This window comes from Anser cygnoides, chromosome 2 (genome assembly GCF_040182565.1).
Source record: "Anser cygnoides isolate HZ-2024a breed goose chromosome 2, Taihu_goose_T2T_genome, whole genome shotgun sequence".
NCBI classification, from domain to species: domain Eukaryota; kingdom Metazoa; phylum Chordata; class Aves; order Anseriformes; family Anatidae; genus Anser; species Anser cygnoides.
In genome coordinates, this window is record NC_089874.1 from 49,042,211 (window position 1) to 49,056,553 (window position 14,343).

General features: G+C 36.8%; 1 protein-coding gene across 3 annotated transcripts in view; it reads right to left on the reverse strand.

Moving 5' to 3' along the window:
* The window catches only part of ATP9B (ATPase phospholipid transporting 9B (putative)), a 179,207-nt gene that overhangs the window by 146,387 nt on the left and 18,477 nt on the right, over positions 1 to 14,343 (reverse strand). For 2 of the 3 annotated variants that reach the window (XM_066992048.1, XM_066992047.1), the window contains exons 2-3: positions 12,683 to 12,856; positions 2,055 to 2,205 (exon numbers count right to left, since the gene is read on the reverse strand). In XM_066992048.1, coding sequence (XP_066848149.1) covers positions 2,055 to 2,205; positions 12,683 to 12,856 — 325 coding nt within the window. Of the gene's footprint in view, positions 1 to 2,054; positions 2,206 to 12,682; positions 12,857 to 14,343 lie in introns of those variants that run through there. The other variant, XM_013184775.3, reaches the window with a different exon arrangement.

Consider the following 14,343-nt stretch of genomic DNA (forward strand, 5'->3'; position numbering starts at 1 on the left):
TGCAAGAGCGTTATATTACTACTGTTCTGCTAAAAGGCTACCTAGACAACCTCAAATCTTCTGATTTTTTCAAATTTGGAACTGACAAAACTGTAAAGTCAAAAAGATGTTATTTATGGAAATGACCGTAAAATTCCTAAACAGCTGTACCAAGTGATGAAGAGGAAATAGTAAAGAAACTGCACGATCTGGTACAAGCAGTATTTTATATAAAGGTAAGGAATTAGAACTAAATTTGGAAACATTAGAGCTCTTTTAGCCAGTAAGATTCTGTTAACCTTAACATTTTATATCAAAGTACAAGCTTTATATAATCATTGAAAACTACCCAAAACTGTCAGTTGCAATGTTAAAAAAAATATGATCCTAAACAGAAGACTAATCTTCAAATGATGATTTCAACTGGGGCAACTCATTCAGGTCAACATTTATAACTTAGTTACATCTATGGATTTGGAACCAATACAACTGTGTTCCCTACAAATTATTTGTAGTAGAACAGTGCAAATACAGATAGCTACAGAGTACTTCCAATCAATTAAAAGTGTTAATTTATGTCTAAAATTAAAATTGAGAAGCATTTTATTTTCACCAAACATGGTGTGATATGCACTTAGGATCCCACTTTCTTCTGAAGTTACTAAAGAATTCCCAAATAATATATAAAAAATATTTCTGATCCTGGCTATGCAGTTAAACCAAAATTTTTCAAAAGAGATCAAAAAAATAACATTAACTCTCTCAACAGAGAATTGCAAGCTATGGCTGATCCTTACAGGAAACATGAATCTAGTTTAGGACTTGTAATCTACACTGCAGATTTCCAGTCACAATAATCAATAGCTTACTATACGCGTAATGAATTTTATGACCTTTAGGAATGCATATGCAGCTTAGCCAATTTCAATGTATTTAATAATTTAAAATTCAGAAGAAAATATTTACTTGGTTCAACAGAGATAAGAGTATTTTATCTGCCTGTGATAAGTGACATTTTATTTCTTTGACAGGAGATCAGTCTTAATTACAAAACCATTTGGTTTTGTTGTTGTTGTTTTAATAATGAAATGTATTAGAAAGCACCTGCAAGTCACTGGACCAAAGGGGCTAGAGGAATAGAATCAATACTCTTACTAATCTGCATGATCACTTAAAAAGATAAGACAAAGCATGTCTGTATTCAAATGTAGAATACATTTTTTGCAACATGTCACAAAGTATTTCAAAAGCATATTAGCAAAATTTGTAATATCATCAGTATACATTTTTAGGTGCTAACTGGTGACGCTTCAACAGCTGTCTTCTCTATTGTTGTACTTCATTATAGCAACTAATTTTTGAAAAGTAAACAGACAATATTTCATCATCTAGACTGCGAACGCTATAAGCAAAAAATTGACACATACGGGTTCTTGAAAAAAAAGAAAGCAAAAAACCTGCATCTACTCCACAACAAAAGTATTATCTGAAGGATTGCATTCAAAACTACAAGGACTTCATTATTTTTTTAAACTGCAGTAAGAAATACAACTCTACTAAGCTAGGCCTTATTTCCATATAAACCAAAGAGATTTTTCCTTATGAGTTCATATTTCAAAATGCATCATTTACTGTGCTTTCAATGGCAGTGAGCACGCATAAATATCTATATTAGTACATTGATTTTCAATTGTTTCTCAACTACAGTCAGTATTTTGTGGCACTTTCACAACTGATAGTGTAGAATTGCCTGTTTCAAAAAGAGGATTACAAATTTCTAATGATGAACAGAAAAATTCAAGGAAATGCATCTCAAATTTGTAAAGCTTCACTGAAATCCAACTGTTCCAAGTCATACAAATTGCACTTCTCTAGTAAATACCCCTTTGAAAATACAATTAAGAAAAAAGCAGCTTTGCTCTTACTGTCAATTGCAATTAAAGACATTGAGATAAAGGTAGAAAAAAAATGAAGAATCTGGGCAAATAAATGATCTTTTCACAGAATTGCCAAATAAAGAAAACAGTATAGAACATACAGTCAGGCCAATACCAGAAAACGATTAGTAGCCTTACCCCAGGTATAAAGGTAAAGACGTTGTATTTTTGATTTTTAATGGCATTTTTGGGGTATTTTTCTTCACACTTTTCGGGACACCCAAGCCACACTGTGCGAGCCTTCAGCTCTTTCTTTCTTCGGCAAATGTTTATAAGCCAATCAGAACAACTGAAAAGAAAAATAATTGTTTACTTTCAAACTAAAAATTTACTGTATATGATAATCAATTTCAAACATGGAATCCTGAAGCTAAGAAAAATAGGTGCTTTTTTTCACTGTATCTAAATTAGTAAGCATGATGTTGTCTTCTAATATTTAGGTTAATTACACAGAACTCTTAGACACACACACAAATATACTCACACATTTATGTATACACACACACTTTTATATATGTGGATATGTACATATATACACTTTATACATCTATAAAAACACATAAATAATATCTATCTGTAGATATATATAGTTGAGCAACCTGGTCTAATGGAAGGTGTCCTTGCCCTTGGCAGGGGGGCTGGAACTAGATGATCTTTAGGTCCCTTCCAACCCAAGCCATTGTACCATTTTATGAATGTTATGTAAATATATATATTTGTTTACACGTTTTATGTTATATATAGTAATGTATATGTAATATATATGCAATACATATATAATGTATAATGTACTGTAATATAATGTAATATGTGTAATAATGTATAATAATATGTAATAATGTAGTAACAAAGTAGTGTAATACATATAACATGTAATATATAATATATGTAATATAATAATATATATGGATCCATACAAGTCCATGGGTCCAGATGGGATTCATCCCAGGGTGCTCAGAGAGCTGGCTGACATTATCGCGGGACCTCTCTCAAGTATTTTTCAACAGTCTTGGGAATCTGGAGAGGTCCCAGTTGACTGGAAGCTAGCAAATGTTGTACCAATTTTCAAGAACGGTAAGAGAGAAGACCCTGGCAACTACAGGCCTGCCAGTCTCACGTCAGTGCCTGGTAAAATTATGGAGAAGGTTATCCTTGAAGTTATAGAAGCACACATGGGGGACAACGCAGTCATTAGTCCCAGTCAACATGGGTTCACGAGGGGTAGGTCCTGTTTGACTAACTTGATTTCCTTTTATAATAAGATCACCCATCTAGTCGAACAAGGGAAACCAGCTGATGGGATTTTTTGGATTTCAGTAAAGCTTTTGACAGAGTTTCCCATAGGATCCTGCTGGACAAAATGCCTACCATACAGCTAGACAAAAAAACATCATACAATGGGTGAGCAAGTGGCTGATGGGCAAGGCTCAAAGGTTTGTGGTAAATGGGGCCATATCAGGCTGGTGGATGGTCACCAGTGGGGTCCCCCAAGGCTTCATTTTAGGGCCAGTCCTCTTCAATGTTTTTATAAATGATTTGGATGTAGGACTAGAAGGTGCTTTGAGAAAATTTGCTGATGACACTAAACTTGGAGGAGCTGTTAACTCTGTTGAGGGTGGAAAGGCCCTGCAGAGAGATCTGGACAGATTGGAGAGCTGGGCAATCACCAACCACATGAAGTCTAACAAGAGCAAGTGCTGGGTCCTGCACCTGGGACGGGGCAACCCTGGCTATACGTACAGACTGGGCAATGAGACGCTGGAGAGCAGCCCCACAGAGAGGGATCTGGGGGTTGTGGTTGACAGCAAGTTGAGTATGAGCCAGCAGTGTGCCCTGGCAGCCAGGAGGACCAACCGTACCCTGGGGTGCATCAAGCACGGCATTGCTAGTCAGTCGAGGTAGATGATTGTCTCGCTCTACCCTGCGCTGGTGCGGCCTCACCTCAAAGTACTGAGTACAGTTCTGGGCACCACAGTACAAAAAGGATGTGAAACTGTTGGAGAGTGTCCAGAGAAGGGCTATGAAGAAGGTGAAGGGCCTAGAGGGGAAGACGTATGAGAAGCGGCTGAGGTCACTTGGCTTGTTCAGCCTGGAAAAGAGGAGGCTGAAGGGAGACCTCATTGTGGTCTACAGCTTCCTCACGAGGGGGAGCAGAGGGGCAGACGCCAATCTGTTCTCCTCAGTGACCAGTGATAGGACCTGTGGGAATGGAGTCAAGCTGAGACGGGAGGTTTAGGCTAGACACCAGGAAGAGGTTCTTCACTGAGAGGGTTGTCGCGCACTGAAACAGGCTCCCCAGGGAAGTAGTCACTGCACCAAGCCTGTCAGAGTTTAAGAAGCGTTTGGACTGTGCTCTTAGTCATATGGTCCGAATTTTCAGGTAGACCTGTGTGGTGCCAGGTGCTGGATTCGATGATCCTTATAGGTCCCTTCCAACTCAGGATATTCTATGATTCTATGATAATATATATACACATAATACATATAATATATATATATATAAATACACACACACGCAAACATTTGCATATTCTTTACAGGAAAACCTAATAAAATACTTTCAATACAGAATCACAGAATGGCTCAGGTTGGAAGGGACCTCTGAAGACCATCCAGTCCAATCCCTCTGCTGAGCAGGATCACCTAGAGCACATTGGGCAGAACGGCATCCAGGTAGGTTTTGAATATCTCCAGAAAAGGAGATTCCACAACCTCTCTTGGGCAACATGTTCCTGTGCTCTGTCATCCTCACAGGAAAGAAGTGCCCTCTCATATTCAGATAGATCTTCCTGTGCTTCAGTTTGTGCCCACTGCCTCTCATCCTGTCACTAGGCACAACTGAAGAGAGTGTGCTTCCATCCTCTTGACACCCTCCCAATACAATTTGACACGCATCCTCTTGACACACCTCCCAATACCCCTTACCCTGACATAGATTAAAAAATACTAGTTAATACCAGTCAGTACTAGCAATGACTAAATTCTCCCATCATTAAATAATTAACTCATCCACCATATGTTACAGTTCTTTGGCTAAATTCTTCATCTTGTATTACTGATGTTATAATTATGCTAATGGTTAAAGAGGAGATAAGTCTTCTGTTACATAAAGTTAGAAAAAAAAACCAACCGACATCTTTGTTAGACTACCACTATAACGTAAACAGTAAAATTCAGTCTGTAGCAGAAGTAACAGGGAAGTTTACCTAATGCCACACTGTAAAACGTTTTCAAGGAAAACAGAAACGTAAGCTCTAGAAGCAGACCACATAACCATATGCAAGGATGAAATTCAGCTCACAAAGAAAGAGCATCCTTGCCTAATCAGTTTACAGAAGCACTAAAGAGGGTATAAACTATGAGCAATGAGATGAACAGAAAGAGCTTACATGCACCTATAAATAACTGCAACTCAGACATTGACACAAGAATTATGGGACAACAATGTTAAGAGGGAACAACAACAACAAAAAAGCTGTGAAATGGAATCACAGAATCAGAATCACAGAATGGCCGAGGTTGGAAGGCACGTCCAGAAATCATCAACCTATGGACAACACCCCTGGTTTTGAATATCTCCAAAGAAGGAGACTCCACAACCTCTCTGGGCAGCCTGTTCCAGTGCTCTGTCACCCAAACTATAAAGTTCTTCCTCATATGGCAAACCTCCTGTGGTTCAATTTATACCAATTGCCCCTTGTCCTATCACTAGCCACAACTGAGAAGAGTTTGGCCCCTTTCACTTCACATTATCCCCTCAGGTTGGTAAGATCCTCTCTCAATCTCCTCTTCTCTAGGCTAAACAGACAGACCCAGATCACTTAGTCTTTCCTCATAGGACAGATGTTCCAATCCCTTAATCATCTTCGTATCTCTACACTGGACCCTCTCTAGAAGTCCGATGTCCCTGTTGTACAGGGGAGCCCAGAACTGGACACAAGACTCCAGGTGTGGCCTCACCAGGGCTGTGTAGAGGGGGAGGATCACCTCCCTTAACCTCCTGGCAACACTCTTCCAAATGCAGCCCAGGATACCGTTGGCCTTCTTGGTCACAAGGGCACACTGCTGGCTCATGGTTAACTTGTTGTCCACCACGCCCTTGGGATACTATCTCTGCATTTTTAATACTGGTGGAGAGGCCTTAATCATGTTGGGAGTCTGTTCTAGACTAGTGATTTGGAAAGAATGAGTAGACAGGCCTTTTTTGAGCACTCACTGCAGTCAAAGAACAGGCCAAAGTGGTAACAGTGGATTTCAACTACACCAGCACGTGAAAAGAAGTGATGTAAGTTTCCTAGTGAGGTGTTTGAACATAATGGCAGTATGCAGGCAAAGAATTGACTGGACAGCCTCTTAAGGTCCTTTCATAAACAGTTTTTCCACAATTGCAGTATCACAGTACACACAAATAAGCACTGGAGAAAGGCTGATAGTTCGCTTGCATCACTACAGTCCCACTTGAAATGTTCTTTGTCTGTAACCTGTACTATCACAGGTCTATTTAAAAACTAATTTTGCCAAAGAACAAATGAAATTCAAAGTTGCTGGGTCTTCTTAGAGAAAACTAGGTTATGCAAAAGTAAAATTATTCAAAGCAACCATCACTTGGTTCTCGAAATGCCACTACACAATACTCACAAGCCGTCATTTCAAGACTTCAGCTTCAAATGCTGTATTATTAAATCTTCCTCTTTGACGCTTTTGCTATGGGACTGATGTCAATTTAGTTTGATTCGATGCATTTTATTTTTGTAATAAATATAAGTCCATTCAGAAACTTTTTTCCATCAATTTTAAATAGTAACAAGGAATTATTCTACTTTAAAAACTATAACAGCATTAGTTCAACATTCAAAATGCAATCATTCTGTTTACTAACATACAACAGTTCAGAAAAACCTTACAGATGTCTTGATCATGACAAGCAAGTTTAAAGCAATACAAACAGCACTGCTTTCTACGTGTCACAGTTCCACAATCACTTTAATGACTGTGAACTTATCCTGCTGCTGCTGAAATGGCTAGTACCATCTACCTCCTATAATAAAGTTGTGTATTCTTCCCCTTCCCTCGTGATGACACAAGTATTTGTGCAACTGCATGGGTTAACCTGACCAGCAAACTGATCCAGCTGTAAGCTAACATAGAACAAAAAGTGGGGCTGATTTCAGGCAAATCCAGTCCTGATCTTTAAAATCTAGAAAAATCATAAAAATAGTTGTAAAAACACAGGTTACATGCTCACAGCATAAGGTGGAACAATTCAACTTCATGCCAGATGGACTTAAACTTAGTAAAACTGCTTGTGGAATTAAAGCTTTAAACACGTTAGTTTTCAGGGCATGTGGTGGAGGACAACACAACTGGAAGATAAAGCTTAGCTGTATAATAGAAAGCGATGATATAGACCTGTGGCAAGAAAGTTCTGAGGAAAATTATTTTTTCTAGGAAAGTGAACAGAAGCATGACAACTCCTGTCTACAAGCCTGTAGAGAGAAATATGATGATGGCCTTTGAAATCTTGCATTGTTTAAATCAGTTTGGAATTTGACTAGTCAAATCTCTCTTTTGTAGAATAATCTCCACATATACTAAGGAGTTTTCTATTGCTAAAATTAAGCATTTAACTAAAGCAACTAAACTAGTGCCTTTCTTGCCATGGAGCCCTTCTTCTACTTTCTGCATTACAGATTGATAGAGAAGCTGAAACAAATGTCATAACAACCATCAGTTTAGCAAATGCCAAAAAGTACAGACACAAGAATGACGTCTGACTAGTCAACAACTGTGATACCTTTGATAGAAAGGACTGACACAGAGCTAAAAACACTGAAGTTCTCAGACACAAGAAAAAATGAAAATATTACAGGTTGTGCCCAAATCAATACTGTAATGTTTCCGATGAGTCAAAATCAGTGTTTTTCATTTAGTCTGAACGGTAAACGTTGTATCACAGGAAGACTAAGAGAGGGGCACTTGCCTCAAATCCAAACCAATTTACATTTATTCAGATTTTTAAGAACGACAGTCTAGCTGATATTTTTGAAACTCAGATTATTGAAACCCAACACACACTTAATCTGTTCTCAAATTAATATTCTGTGATATGAAAATTTTTGAAAGACTACTGACCCTTTTGTGGGCTTTTTGTAACCCCTAAATATGAGTGAAACAAACATCAGGAGATAAACTGGAATAACATTCTCCGAACTTCAAAAATTCCAAAAACAATGATCAACACAAACTTGATCTTTGATTTTCCTGAAATCTTTAATGGAAACACCTTAGGCTATAAATCCAGTGATTAAAAAAAATCACATTCTTAGTTGATTTAAGCATTTATTTCAAATGTCCTTGCCTAGAAAGTTCAACAGATACATAAAAAGCTTGCTTTAAAAAAAAAAGAAAGATAGCTATAAACTGTGATGCATGTATCAATATAACAGATTGTATATACGAATAAATGAATAAGAGATAAAAGAACTTTAATGTATAGGCATAAACAGGGGGTGGTTTTTTGTTTTTTTTTTAAACCAACCTGCTTCTTAACATTTTTATTTTCCAATTTGAAGGAACTACGGTAGTCTTTAAGTCACTGACGCTATACTCAAAAAACATTCAGCAATTGTTAAATAAGGACCTTTAACTTTTCATAAATACAGTGCATCTCGCCAAGTCAAAAGCTAAAGTAAAAGTCTCAAATGACTCTGCAGCTCTAATAATAAGGACTTTTTTCCCCCTTTTTTCATTACTTTTATCCTACAAGCTTAACTGCCAGTATCTTTCACAAAACATCATTTTCATCAGAATGGAAAGATAATATAAAAGCTCTATATTGTGTGCAAGGGTCAGCTTTTCCTTATTAGGTTTTAAGTAGCAGAAACTAGTTCTGCAAAGAAAACATACTGTAATTATTGTACTCAACAGGTAGCTTCAGTAATCAGGCCAAAAGCAACACAGTGGTCATGTCATTCTTAAAAGATCAGCATTTTCCCATGCTTCTGCATAACAAATGCATTGCAGATTAATTGGAAGCGTACAGGCCATCTTAGAGCCCAAATTAATCCGAGCATTTGATATCCCCTTCACTTCATATGGAAATGCCATTCAATGGCACCATTTTCATAGGGACAAAGTGTTTTTTGATAACAAGTGGAATGTAAATCTCATGAGAAAGAAATCAATCCAGCCCAAAGAACTCCAGAGTATTGATCTATGTGCATTATAATTTCACAAGCTTGAAGAGACTTTGTAAGTTAAAGGGGAAATGATTACAGCCACAAAACAGCTGCTATATCACAGTTTTCTTTTAACTGTGTTATGAAAGCAAGAAATATGCAGTTTCTGAAGTTAAAAGTTTTATTGTTTGAATTAAGTCTTCAGTTTGTTCAAAATCAAAGACATTTGATTTAATTATTATTTTTTTTTCAAATGTAAAAAAAGCTGCAGATTTGCAAATAAAGTTCACACCATTCAGTTCTGGTCAACAACAGTCTATTGTATACACAAGTTAAAAGCTGAATAATGCATTTTACAATATTAATTTTAATGTACACTGAACTTTGACAAATATTCCATATTTGCTCCTGCCAAAAGGGTGAAACTTTTTCAATTAAACAACCATCTGATTATTAGTAACAATAAAGTAACAAAATATATAGAATATAAAATTGTAAAACTGCAAAGTAAGATGGAAAGCTTCCACTCCCAAAAATGAGTTTAATCCCAACAATGCAAAACAAATAAACTAGTGGGTTTGGGGGTTGGTTTGTTTGTAAAAAGTAAAGTGTTTTTGGACTCAAACACAAGATTTTCCCTAAGAATTCAAAAGAAAACAGGGGCCCCTTGAGCTTGGCTTCAGACAAATGCATAGTTTTATATTGTGTTCACCTTTCTATGACAGCTTTGAAAAGAAAACAAACAAACAAACAAACAAAATCCTTACAATATAAGTTAAGACACAAAAGGAAGTTCTGGGTGGGTAGAAATTTAAACGTCATCCAATTTCAGGTAGGAGATACTAATTTCCACAGAAACAAGGTTAAATTTTACATTCTGTTGAACTGAACAGGTTTCAGACTGCTATGCTGTCTGATTTAATCTGATATTTAATCAAATATTACACTTACAAAAATGCAGCTTGCCTTCTGGAAGCAAGTAAATTTCAGTTCTTTGCAGAAGTTGTATAATCTACCATCAACACAAACGAAAATAATTTTCTCACATACTCCTTTCCATTCCAACTGTGAAGGCATCAACACCCAGTTTTCCACCAAACCAATATCTTACACCCTGATTCTGCTACACAGTATACGGCAATACTGTAGCCTCCACATCTCCCATATGATCTTCCAAATGTTCCTAGACAATTTTATGAGCTGCAAGTAGGCAACTCAAAAACTCTAGCATTCAGTAGCTCCCAATAAACATTCATGGAGTTTAATTATGATGAGAAACCACCAAAAACAGTAACTGTTAACACTGAATGCAAATCCTTGACTTCTACCAAGGACAAAGCCCCAAGGGTGCTTTCAGCCAAAACGAAACCTCCCTATTACCACAAAAAGTATTTACATACACAGAACCTCACCCAAAATGAGGTTTTTATCCAGCCTGACTGGACCAGTAGATAAGATCTCTGCAAGGTACCACGGGAACCATTTTCCAGCTAATTTTCTCCAAGTCGCCTATGTAGATCTCTGCACCTATCCTGTGTGAATATCCTCTACCTGCAGAAGTCCTACTGAAATTCCAGGCTTCTGCTAGGATCTGGTCATTGTCTTTTTTTTTTTCATGAAAAAAAAAATCTGTCATCATGTCTTGTTATAGAAAATTACAATGAGATTAAAATGACTCTATGTATAAATGCAAGACTGAAACGACTCCTTAACGTATCAAAATTCAGTTGAGTAAATCAGCAAAGCTACTTCAGCAATAAGATGTGTATAAAATGTTGCAAAATGATTCATCCATAATGCATTTTCCTTTCCCTTTTCATTCTCAAAAATCCAATTTTAAAAAAATTTTTACTAGGCTTGCACTCTACTCAAAGCTCAGATTTAACTATCAAATTTAAAAAGTAATAAAACTTGAAATTTTGCAATCCTCAGCATCAATGACCTTTGTGAAACCCCTTTATGATTGTTAATGAGTTCAAACAAACTTGCCTTGCAGTTGCCTGCCCCTCTCCACGCACTGGAGATTCTTCAGTGCCTCTGTCAGGGCAACTACAGGGTGCCCTTTTGACTATTCTGCCTATTTTTACGAAACTATTTTCAGGAACACGACTGAAATCTCCATCCTTCAGTGCAGTTTTGTTCAAATCACCAGAAAAATCAGTAAGTGCATAAAGACTGAGAATGAGCACCATGTATGCCTCACTTCCTTAGAAAAACAAAGGCTAAAATGCATGACATTTACAACTGTAATAGCTATATTCAGCATGATTCAGGACAGTTTATCTAAAATCAAGGTCTCATAACTGAAGTCCAGTAATGTGTAAGACACACAAGGACTGCTCATTTAGAAGTAAGAGCTAAACAGAAACTGTCTATCACAGTAACTAATACTCAAAGATTTAAACTTACCTTAAGTATGTTTGACAGGTATCTACATTTTAAAATATTTCCAGAAAAATTAACAGCCTCTTAAAACACTTTCAAATATTAAAAAAAAAAAACTATTTCTATAACAAAAACACTACTTCCAAAAATCATCTATATATACAAACTCTTATTCTACTGTTTCCTCATTTCCTTCCTTCTACTTTCCAACAATTTATTTCCACTAATACATGGATTTTTGTTAAGTCATTACAGAGAGAAGAAAATCAACACAGATTGTATTTTTCTGTAAACAGTAAAGCTATATAAGAAAATTATTTCAGAACTAAAAGTGCACAAATACAGCTTTCAATTGATTAAGTAAAAGAACACCGACAGGCCTTCTGGAATTTATTAAGTATCATGAAAACTACCTGTGAAAATGTCTATCTAAACCAATTCTAAAACTACCTGCTAAAAAAGTTTGAGTTCACTGGAAGTAGTCCACTCACTCTGTTCTTCAAATGATTGATTTTCAAATCTAATCTAATTATCATTCAGGATAAAATGTTAGTTTTAAACACCCTGATGGCAAATTCTATAATTAGAAATTTTCTAGCAATTTGTTAGTAAGTTTCTATGCCAAGGCAACTGCATACATCTGAGTCTGGCATGAAGTTTATAAATAAGAACCAAATCACAAGAGCTAATTGCACCTATGATTCACTCCAAGGCCAACAGTTATAAGTATTTTTTAAACCTTTAAAGCTGAAGTTATAACTAATCATTTGTTATTTCTTTTTCATTTTGGCAACAACATCAAATTCATTATAATCTGCATTTTGTCAACTTAACACATTAGCACCCTCAAAAAAATCAAGGAAAGTTTTAATCCATTTCACATGATGTAGTTTTGAGCAAAAGTGACAACCATGCCTATATGCTGTTATAGACCTGGGACTAGTACGAGTCCAGTACCTGGTCTCCCTTAAAAGCCTCCTTCTTGAAAGTCAGCAAAGCACACAGGAGAAATACACAGCAGCTCTTTCAAACATTTTATTAACTGCTAATAATGTTCTAGGAGGGGCAAATGTAAGCGAAGTAGTCAAAAGGTACATGACAAGCATACTATACTCCTGTACTCTGCACATATCATACAATACACAATTAGTATTTGGGTAATCCACCAAATAGCTTAATAAAAAGTGCTACTATGCGACAAACCTAGTGCAAAGGAACTTCCAGCCACCACAGATAAACCATTCTAAGCCTCTCTTTCTTTGAGAAATTCTGGCTCTTGGTAGAGTGTGGTAATCACTCTCATCATTTTCAAAGCCTTCTTCTGACATCATTAGTGGCATTTCATCCAAATGAGAGGACTCATCTTCCACTTGGTACCTGGCAAGATGAAATAAAAACAGTAAATCAATAACCAACGTATTTTTTATTACCAGGAATCTCATAAAGTAACAAAAGGTAATTTTTACTACATGGAATTTTATTAGAAATGTTTTCAATCCAAATATCTTGTGTACTTGTCCTAACATATCAACAAGAATTTTTGATTTGTGAAAAATGGGTAATACAGCAAAAAGGCTTGCAATCATCCAGCCCTTGATATAAATCATTACAGAGAAATTCCTATTTGATATAGAATTTGTACACACAGAGCTGCAATGTCATACTTTCAAAGGATTCTTTGCAAGATTTTGTTAAACAGAATTTGCTTTGTGTCGTGGTCTAACCCAGCAGGCACCTAAGCACCAAACAGCCATTTGCTCATCTCACCCTCCCTACCCCCATCCCCAGCATGGGGGAAGAGGATCAGGGAAAAAAAGAGTAAAAGCTCATGGGCTGAGATAAAGAGAGTTTGGTAGGACAGAAAAGGAACAGAAATAATAATGATGATAACACTAGTAATAATAATATGTACAAACAAGTGATGCACAATGCAATTGCTCACCACCCGCTGACCGATGCCCAGCCCAGCCCCGAGCAACAGTCCTGTCCCCCACCCCCCCCCAGCCACCCCATATTAATTGTTCAGCGTGATGCCATATGGTATAGAATATCCCTTTGGCCAGTCTGGGTCGGCTGTCCTGGGTCTGTCCCCTCCCAGCTTCTTGTGCACCCCCAGACTCCTCGCTGGCAGCGTAGCATGAGAAGCTGAAAAGTTCTTTACTGCATTGCTCTGTAACAACTAAAACATCATCATGTTATTAACATTATTCTCATCCTAAATCCAAAACACAGCACCATGCCAGCTACTAGGAGGAAAATTAACTCTACCCTAGTTGAAACTAGGACACTTGGCAAAGTTTATAGCAGATGCAAATGATGTGAGCTTTCATGGAAACAAACTTTGTATTTCCATTGAGCTTCAGCCTACTTTCCTGTTATACTTGCGTCTGTTCCTGCCTGTGCAGACCTCTATTTGAGTCACAACTTCTAAACAACTCATCAGTATATTAGTTTTTGTTAGTAAAACATTAGTTACTTTTATAAGTCTACACAGAAATATTCAGCAGGTTAAAACACTTTCCTATGGGACCTATGAAACACTAGGCTAACAATGGCCCTTCCCTCTCCAGAAAGCATTCACCACTTCAATTTTACACTTGTGGAATGCCTCTTATGGTCAGATAAAACACCTGAATATTTGATAAGAAAACTCCCCCAAGTGCTTGAAAATTGTGTAACTTATTCACTTTCAGTGGCTTAATGGTACAAAAATATGAAATAACTGAACTATTACTCAGGTTTCCTGTCACAGACTATTCAAAGGACAAATGAGGATATCAAGTGAGGATATCAACTGGAAAAAAATTTTGAAAGGAATTAGAGTCAAGCAAAGACCATCTATTTGTATGCAGTAACAAATACAA